Genomic DNA, 9,615 nt, shown 5'->3' with positions numbered 1-9,615 from the left:
ATCCGATCGAACCGAAACGCCTGCAGGGAAACCACCAGCGAAACTCGCACGCAAAAACAACAAGAAATCACCGGAGAAAACATGCCTGCAACGCCAAGGTCCTTCCGCGCAAAAATTCGGGCAATGGCGATGACTCCCAGCGGTTTGTAGCAGCGGCGCGACGCGCCTCACCGGACTGACACCGCGAGAGCGACGAATAAACAGGCACTGCCGATGGCATCGATAGACCAAATCACACCTGCACGCAAAACCAGTAGAAAGCAGATCCCACGACGACAAAGCAGCGACCCCAGCAGGCACCCATATATAGACGCACACCAACACACAGGCTCTAGAACCCTCCAAAACGCCGGCGCACGTCAGCCGCTGACACCGGCGACTTGGGGGCGAAGGATCCCGACCAACGCTTTCACATGCATTCGCCACCAAGATGACGACCCCAGGTAGAAAAAGAGAAACCACGGGTGAAAAAAACCACACTGACTGTGGGCCAGGCAAAGCACCTGCACTGTTTAGAAAACACAAAATACATGGACATATGCTGAGATGGCATGCTGTGAGGGCGAGAAATCATTCCATTTTTTGATAGAGTTATTACTAAGGAAAGAAACATATTCACGCTACACATCCTGCAAATGCTATTCTGGGAAAAGTTCACGCTGCTGTATGTTCAAAGAACCAAGAACTGGTCTGTATCATTCCAATGAGAAAACCCTTAGCTCTTTATCTGCACAATGCCTCTATATACTGGAAAGGAAGATACTATGTGTGTATTTCAATATGTACACCTAACCTAACATCCTCTTTGTTACTCCAACTGCATCTCTCTTGCTGATCCTAACAAGAACTATGCCTGTTGTGCATGGTTTTGGTTTTCGTCATCATCTCCAGGATTGCGGCAGCCTTCCTCCTTGCCCTTGGAGTCCCGTTCTGTGCAAGAAAAGCTAATGACCCATTCGTATTCTCATGTTCCTCGACCTGTTTCAGCTTTGCCCGATTGTACATACAAATCGAGAAAAGGACTACAACTGCATTCTCTTTGCTACGCTTGCACTCGCTCTCCCTTACTGCTTGCAGCATGCAAGTGGCACCGTCAAACTCTATCATCAGCTCTACCATGTCATAGTTGCTTGATAACAAAGCAAGTATAGCCAACGATTCTTCTGTAAGCGACTGATCTCTGATGGCTCTCATCGACACATCAACGATGCCACTCCGTGTAGCTCTTGACCTATTCTCATGGAGCAGACAAAGACTGAAAATGGCTGATGCCGCATCTTTCTTTGCTATGATGCTGCCATGTTCAAGAAGATCGATCAAAGGTCCCATTGCTCCCAATTCACCAATCTTCACTTTGTTGGAGTCAACAGCTGACAGAGTGAAAATGGCAGCTGCAGAGTTGCTGCGGCTCCCCATGTCTCCCGATTTGAGTGCCCATATGAGGAAGGGGATTGCTTCTGGGTCATCTCCAATTATCTTCTTATTACTATCATGCAGTGAAAAGTTCAGAATTATAGTCACCATGTCCTCCACTACTTGTGGATCATTTTGTAATTCTGGGGTAGAAAACCGGGAAAAGGTCATTTCTGATATGGAGTCTGGCCTTTCTTCTAAGATAGCTCTGAATTCACTGCTACGCTTGGTGAGCAGCCTGAGATTCTTGATTGCTTGCTTCTGTTCAGTGCTGTTTGATGATGAAGTTATTTTGTTGAATATATCATCAAATGTTCTTTGCTCACTGTTGCTAGCATGATCTTCATTTTGGTTCTCAACTGGTGGCAGGGAAAATCCATTCTGTGTGCACCACTGTGCTATCATGCTTCGAATGAGGAGATTAGGAATCAGCGTTTTGTTTAAAAGCACTTGTTGGCTCTGCGGGCACGTCTGGTTCCCTGCACTAAACCACTCCTCGATGAAATGGCGATCATAGGTCTGCATGAAGGAGCAACAACATGAATGGATCATGTTTCTACAACTAAAGTCTAAAACACAAGATCATGCTAGCAACAGTGTAAAAAAAAACATAAGATCCTTACACACACTCATGAGGCAACAAGGTTAAATTTGTCCCAGACAGTACTTACCCAGTTAATGTATCGTAAACATGCAAACAGCCAACGGTGTGAACTTAATGGTATTTCAGTCATTTGACTGGTCAAAAGATGAATGCAATTAAGAATTCAAACTAAATCTTGTATTGGGGAACAGCTACATCGCGAGCATGGTATAATTTATGTCAAATATTCAGAGATGCATGCGACCTCAGTGTCAAAACTGAAAAGGCATCTTCAGCTCACATGCTTCACATGTGTCATGCAGACATGCTTCACATGGTCAAAGCCCAAAGTTTCATGGGATAAATTATTATTATTTTTCTATTTTCGGAAAAAATTATTACTACTTGAATAGCACCTAGCAAACAAGTATTACATGGATACAAAATTGACTTCCAACAGTGATACACTCCACATGCTTTACATCTGTGATAGTTTACATGATTTGAATGAACTAAGATCTTAACCATAAATAGATGTGAAATTTACAGTTCGTGTATTATAAAACCAGCATGCACATCAAAATGATCTGAATCTGTTATGTTTAATAACAGATACAAAGATTTATATATGTAAGCAGAGATGCCACTGTTTTACCAAGTGTTACCTGGAAAATTGATCTACATTATTGAAAACAATAAAGAGTAGTACTCCCTCCGATCCTAAATTGTTGACGAAATATTACAAGTATCTAAATGCTTTTTAAGAATAGATACATCCATATCTGGGCAAAATTTGAGTCAAGAATTTCGGATCAGAGTGAGTAATATTTATAAGATCCACCGAGCAAGGCTGCTTCTGATCAATCGTTAGTTATATGCTGTAAGCACTAAGCACCGAGACTAGTGCATAGATACGTGAGCTTAATCTTTGAAAGAATAAATGGACCACCATACCTTGGTAGCATTTAGAGAAGTACTGACAGGCAACGATCATGTTTAATGTATACTCCTAGCCGGACAAGTACACCAATTCAGCACGGGGCAAATAACATCACAAATTTCAACAAGGAATATGGTCTAAATGATTCCCATTCTGATGTGTTCCAACTGCTCGCATTATGAATCAAGAACAGTATTCAATCATATTCATGACCAACGTTGCAAGTTTAAACCATCAAAATATCCAAAACGTGAGCAACCACATTTACGGAAGGGTAACGGCATAAGGACAGATTCTTGACAGTAAACGATGAATCGAAAATAACCAGGGACACCCCAAAAAATTAGCAAACAGAATCGCATCCGGTCCTTACCTGACCAGACTCGACGACCACGGGGTCACCCATGATCTTGGACGAGATCGGGCACAAGAACTGTTCCGGCACGGCTTCTGCCTCCACCACGGTTCGCATATCCTCTCTCCGAGCTCCCTTCCCACGCCCGCTGAGTTCGGCCTCCCTTAGCGCCGCGAGCGCCGCGGCCGCCTCATCGAACGCGTCCGCTACGGCACCTTCACCGGTCAGTGCCGTAACGAGACTCCTAAGGCGCCGCCGCAGCGCCGCAGTATCCTCCTCCGCCGGCGGCGGCTTCACCATTTCTTTGGGAAGCGAGGGGTGTGTGCGCCTCGCCGCGGTCGCTGGGTTGGGAAGGGGAGAGAGACGGGTGGGAGGTTTTATTTTACGGTTTTGCCGGTGCCCGGTTTTTTTTTCTACGGCTTTTTTTTCGGACATTCTGAGTGGGGCACGTGGGGCTACTTGGTAGCCCCTTTCACTTCTTCTTGGGATCTCATGCCTACCCCCGATCCCCCTCCACTACTCCATCCCCTGCTTCCCGTCCCACTCCGTCTCGAAGGCAAGGCAGGGCGTGCTGTCCTCGAGGCAGGCGGCGGCGGCGTGCTGCAAAGGAAGTAGCGTGCGGCGGGGCTGTGGTGTGGCGCAGAGACAAAGGGGTAGCAGCGGTGTGGTCGCGTGGTGTGACGGGGCAGCATGGAGGGGTAGCGGCGGGGCGGGTCCGGCAGCATCAGGCCCCCAAGACCAGCACAGCGATGATGCCCCAACAGAGGGCTGCAAGGGCGCCGCTTTTGGTGAGACTAAGGCACACATCGAAGGGGGTGGAGTGGAACCGGACGACCTTGTTGCCGTCGGCAGCACACCACGACGTCGTTAATTTCCTTGTACTGGTCGTCGGAGGTTGGCCGTGCAGAGCTCATAGCCGGCCCCTTGCTTATCCGCGAAATGCAAGTAAGTGGTAAATGTGGCGCGTTACGTCTGGCGCATTAACTCGTGACAACCTAGCAATTCATGCTTCCCGCGAGCAGAAGCACAAACCAAACCGCCCTCCATTCCTCCTAGAGATTTCCTCATCGTGCTATCACCAACCACCTCTCAGCCAGCCATTCACGGAGATGGAGGCGGGTGCTCGTTGTTCCAAGAAGCCGAGGAGGTCAGCGGGAGCCGACAACAGCGGAGAAGTGTCTGAAGATGGCGGCGGCGGCGACCTCGTTAGTATCCTCCTAGATGATTTCCTCTCGGTGAGATCATCTGCCTCCTCCCCATCAAAGAAGGCGCCCTCACCAGTATTCTCGCGCACCGGTGGCGCCACCTCCGGCCTACCGCGCCACTTAACCTCGACTGTTACAAACTCGGTCGCCCTCTGTACGAGCTCCAAGATTTAGTGCACGCATTGTTGAAGGTCACTCAGGCCTTGTCCGCCGCTTCCGTGGTGCAGGTGATTGGATTATAGCCCCTCCCCCACGCAACGATTGGTTCCTGTCCGATTCCTTCGATAAACCCCAGGACCTCTCGTTCGAATTCTTCCCACACAGCACAGACGTGCCATGTAACATCCCAAATTTTTCAAATTCGGATTTTCGCACCTTTTCATTTCTTACGCATATCACCTTGATCATATCTTAAAATATTGGTGTTCGTTATGATGCATTATTGAAAGTGTTTGAAATGGTGTTTTGGAATGTTTTAGGTTGATAGAAATTGATTTGAGAATTTTCTAGAATTTAAAAATGCATTTTAGAATTTTATTTGGATTTATTTAAAGCTTAAAAACCTTAAAACTATATTTATTAATTAATTTTTGAGTGGGAATAATTTTCCTGGACTCTAAATGAAATATATTATTTTACAGAATTTTTTGGAATTTTTCTGATGCCATTTGATATTTTAAATGATTTAAATGAAATTTCAGGTGAATTAAAGGTCCTGGAAAGTATTTATTAATCCTTTTCTTTCATTCTTTTTCTTTTTCCTCCGGAAATACGCTTTCTCCGCAGGAAAACGTATTCTTAGAGAAATGCGCTCTCTATCTCTCTCTCTCTGACAGGTGGGGCCCGCCTGTCATCCCCCACCTCCAGCCACCACGCCCATGATCTCTGCCGTCTCCGGCCGCCGCCGCCGGCGCGCCCGGCCACGCCACCGCTGTTCGCCGCGCACGGCCGCCGCCGCTGCTCGCCGCACACGCCCCCGCGCCCCGTCGTGCGGCCCCCGCCGGCCGCCTCGCCCACGCGTCCCGAGCCCTATAAAATCCGCCCGCGCCCCTCTGCCGAACGCCCTGCACGCCCTCGCTCTCCCCTTCCCGAGCGCCGCTCCCCACGCCCAAAACCGCCGCCACCGCCGCCCAACTCCGGTGAGCAATCGCCGGAGATCCGCCGAACGTTTCGCGAAGCCGCTTGTACCGTTGGACTCCCCGCAACGCCGTGAATCTCCTCCAACCCTTCTTCTTCCTTCCCGTGCATCGATTCTTCGATTCCGTTCATCTCCGGGAAGATTTGGGTATGAACTTGTTCAAGTTCTCTGAAGCTTTTTTTCTTCAGTTAGATCTGTTTAGTCATCGTTTGCTATCAAACCCCTGATCATTATGTGCTCTAGATTTCACCATTGTGTAGAGTGAATGTTCCTCTACAATTTCTCTGTAGACAGTAGCCGTAGATGGTTCATCTCGTGCTTTGCATCGTCGTCGCAAAACGGTACTCTAAGCAGCCTCTCTGCCGTATCTCTGCCGCGGCAGAAAGTTGCAGCACCATTCTTAGTGGTTGCCTTATTCGCAGTAGTTCTTCTTGTTGTCCGTAGTATCATTTTAGATTCTTATCTATTCCAAATCCCGAAGTGAACATGAGGTTCATCTACGGAAAGTATTGGAGAAACTTAGGGAGGACCAACTGTATGCCAAGTTAAGCAAGTGTGAGTTTTGGTTGGAAGAAGTAGCATTTTTGGGACACATTGTGTCAGGAAAAGGAGTAGCTGTAGACCCATCCAAGGTAATAGCCGTGACCGAATGGAATTCTCCCAAGACAGTGAAGGAGATCAGGAGTTTCTTAGGACTTGCGGGTTATTACCGTAGGTTTATTGAGAATTTTTCCAAGATAGCTAGACCTATGACCAACCTCTTGAAGAAAGAAAAGAAATTCAGTTGGACCCCGGAATGTGAAGCAGCATTTCACGAATTAAAGAAGAAGCTTGTGTCAGCCCCTGTTCTGATTTTGCCAGACATACACAAGAACTTTCAGGTCTATTGTGACGCCTCTCGCCACGGCTTGGGTTGTGTATTGATGCAAGAAGGCAAAGTAGTTGCTTACGCATCACGACAACTCAAACCTCATGAGATGAATTACCCCACTCATGACTTGGAGTTAGTAGCTATGGTTAATGCACTGAAGATATGGAGGCACTATCTTATTGGAAATCATTGTGATATCTTCACGGACCACAAGAGTTTGAAGTACATTTTCACCCAGAATGAGTGGAACCTCAGACAAAGGAGATGGTTAGAACTAATCAAGGATTATACCCTAAACATACAGTATCACCCTAGAAAGGCTAATGTAGTGGCTGACGCCTTGAGTCGCAAGAGTCATTGCAATTCCATCACAGCGAATGTGATATCACCCAAGCTTTGTGAGCAGTTCAGGAGCCTAAGTATTGAAGTAGTACCTAAAGGATTTCTTGCAGCATTGGAAGTAAAACCCACTCTGTTGGATCAGATAAGAGAAGCCCAGAAGAAGGATGACAATATTGGAAAGATCAAACAAAGTATGAACGAAGGAAGATCATTGGAGTTCTCAGAAGATGAGCATGGAACCATTTGGTTTGAAAAGCGTATTTGTGTACCCCAGAATCCTGAGATTAAGAAGCTGATACTTCAGGAAGCTCATGAGTCACCATACTCTATACACCCTAGAAATACCAAGATGTATCTGGATTTGAAGGAGAAGTTTTGGTGGCCGAGTATGAAGCGAGAAATTGCTGAGTATATCGCGAAGTGCGATGTATGCCAGAGAGTTAAGGCACAGCACCAGAAGCCAGCAGGTTTGCTGCAACCCCTTCCTATACCAGAGTGGAAGTGGGATAGTATTGGGATGGACTTCATCACTGGACTACCAAGGACCCGTTCTGGGTATGATTCCATTTGGGTAGTAGTGGACCGACTGTCCAAAGTCGCACACTTTATCCCAGTCAAGACAACCTATAGTAGTGCCCAGTTAGCAAAGTTGTATATGTCTAGAATCGTGTGTTTGCACGGAGTACCTAAGGAAATAATATCGGATCGTGGAACTCAATTCACATCCAAATTTTGGGGTCAGTTACATGAAGCCCTAGGAACAAGGTTAGAATTCAGCACAGCTTTTCATCCTCAGACAGATGGTCAGACTGAAAGAGTGAACCAGGTTTTGGAAGATATGCTAAGAGCCTGCGCTTTGGATTATGGATCCAGTTGGGATGATAATCTACCGTACGCGGAGTTTTCTTACAACAACAGTTACCAAGCTAGTTCGAAATGTCCCGTTTGAGGCCCTTTACGGAAAGAAGTGTAGGACGCCACTCATGTGGGATGAGGTAGGCGAAAGACAGTTGTTTGGGCCAGACCTAATCAAGGATGCCGAGGAAAAGGTCAAGTTGATCAAGGACAGACTGAAGGTAGCCCAATCAAGACAGAAAAGCTATGCAGATCCTAAACGTAAGGCAGTCACATATGAGGCAGGAGACCGAGCATATTTGAGAGTTTCACCTCCTAGAGGAGTGAAGAGGTTTGGAATCAAGGGAAAGTTAGCACCTCGTTTTGTTGGACCTTATAAGATTATGGGAAGACGAGGAGAAGTATCATATCAGTTGGAATTACCTGAAGCATTGTCTAGTGTGCACGACGTTTTCCACGTATCACAGTTGAAGAAGTGTCATGCAGAGGAATCAGAGGTGCCGCTCAAGGATACAGTACCTTTGGAAGCAATACAGCTGAAGGTAGATCTGACTTATAAGGAGAAACCAGAAAAGATTCTTGAGACTACTGAACGAATCACCAGATCAAAGACTACCAGGTTTTGTAAGGTTCAGTGGAGTCATCACAGTGAGGAGGAAGCAACCTGGGAACGAGAAGAGGATCTGAAGAAGGACTACCCTCACCTTTCTACCGGCCAATCCGAATCTCGGGGTCGAGATTCACTTTAAGAGGGGTAGGTTTGTAACATCCCAAATTTTTCAAATTCAGATGTTCGCACCTTTTCATTTCTTACGCATATCACCTTGATCATATCTTAAAATATTGGTGTTCGTTATGATGCACTATTGAAAGTGTTTGAAATGTTGTTTCGGAATGTTTTAGGTTGAAATTGATTTGAGAATTTTCTAGAATTTAAAAATGCATTCTAGGATTTTATTTGGATTTATTTAAAGCTTAAAAACCTTAAAACTATTTTTATTAATTTATTTTTGAGTGGGAATAATTTTCCTGGACTCTAAATGAAATATATTATTTTACATAATTTTTTGGAGTTTTTCTGATGCCATTTGATATTTTAAATGATTTAAATGGAATTTCGGGTGAATTAAAGATCCTGAAAAGTATTTATTAATCGTTTTCTTTTATTCTTTTTCTTTTTCCTCCAGAAATACGCTTTCTCCGTAGGAAAACGTATTCTTAGAGAAATTCGCTTTCTATCTCTCTCTGACAGGTGGGGCCCGCTGTCATCCCCCACCTCCGGCCACCACGCCCACGATCTCCGCCATCTCCAGCCGCCGCTGACAAAGCGCCCGGCCGCGCCGCCGCCGTTCGCCGCGCCCGCCCCCCGCCGCCGCCCGCGCCCGGCTGCCCGCCGGCCCGCGCCGGTGCCGCCGCCGCTGCTTGCCGCGCGCGCCCGTGCGCGCCGCTCGTCCGGGCCCGCTCGTGCATGCCCCCGCGTGCCCGCGCCTGGCCACGCGCGCGCCCACGACCCCACGTCGCGCGGCAACTGCCGGCCACCCCGCCCACGCGTCCCGAGCCCTATAAAATCCGCCCGTGCCCCTCTCCCGATCGCCCCGCACGCCCTCGCTCTCCCCTGCCTGAGCACCGCTGCCGTGCCCAAAACCGCCGCCGCCCAACTCTGGCGAGCAATCGCCGGAGATCCGCCGAACGATTCGCGAAGCCGCTTGTACCGTTGGACTCCCCGCGACGCCGTGAATCTCCTCCAACCCTTCTTCTTCCTTCCCGCGCATCGATTCTTCGATTCCGTTCATCTCCGGGAAGATTTGGGTTTGAACTTGTTGAAGTTCTCTGAAGCTTTTGTTCTTCGGTTAGCTCTGTTTAGTCATCGTTTGCTATCAAACCACTGATCATTATGTGCTCTAGATTTCACC

The 9,615-nt window shown here is 47.4% G+C and overlaps 1 protein-coding gene across 1 annotated transcript; it reads right to left on the bottom strand.

Moving 5' to 3' along the window:
- Positions 1 to 531: 531 nt before the first annotated feature.
- LOC100845248 (U-box domain-containing protein 9) lies at positions 532 to 3,786 on the bottom strand. The gene is made up of 2 exons (XM_003579516.4): positions 3,310 to 3,786; positions 532 to 1,932 (listed from the first exon to the last, which is right to left on the bottom strand). Exons 1-2 carry the CDS (start codon positions 3,724 to 3,726, stop codon positions 838 to 840), a joined length of 1,512 nt encoding a protein of 503 aa, XP_003579564.2. The 5' UTR covers positions 3,727 to 3,786; the 3' UTR covers positions 532 to 837.
- Between the last annotated feature and the right edge of the window lie 5,829 nt (positions 3,787 to 9,615).

The sequence above is a fragment of the Brachypodium distachyon genome, chromosome 5 (assembly GCF_000005505.3).
Source record: "Brachypodium distachyon strain Bd21 chromosome 5, Brachypodium_distachyon_v3.0, whole genome shotgun sequence".
Classification (NCBI taxonomy): domain Eukaryota; kingdom Viridiplantae; phylum Streptophyta; class Magnoliopsida; order Poales; family Poaceae; genus Brachypodium; species Brachypodium distachyon.
The sequence above is the reverse complement of the archived record's forward strand: the minus strand, read 5'-3'. Positions and strand labels throughout refer to the sequence as shown.

Coding starts and splice junctions, on each gene's coding strand:
- LOC100845248 (XM_003579516.4), bottom strand. CDS start 3,726: ATGTCCGAAAAAAAAGCCGTAGAAAAAAAAACCGGGCACCGGCAAAAC. Junction 1,933..3,309: donor TGGTCGTCGAGTCTGGTCAG/GTAAGGACCGGA, acceptor TCCTTCATGCAG/ACCTATGATCGCCATTTCAT.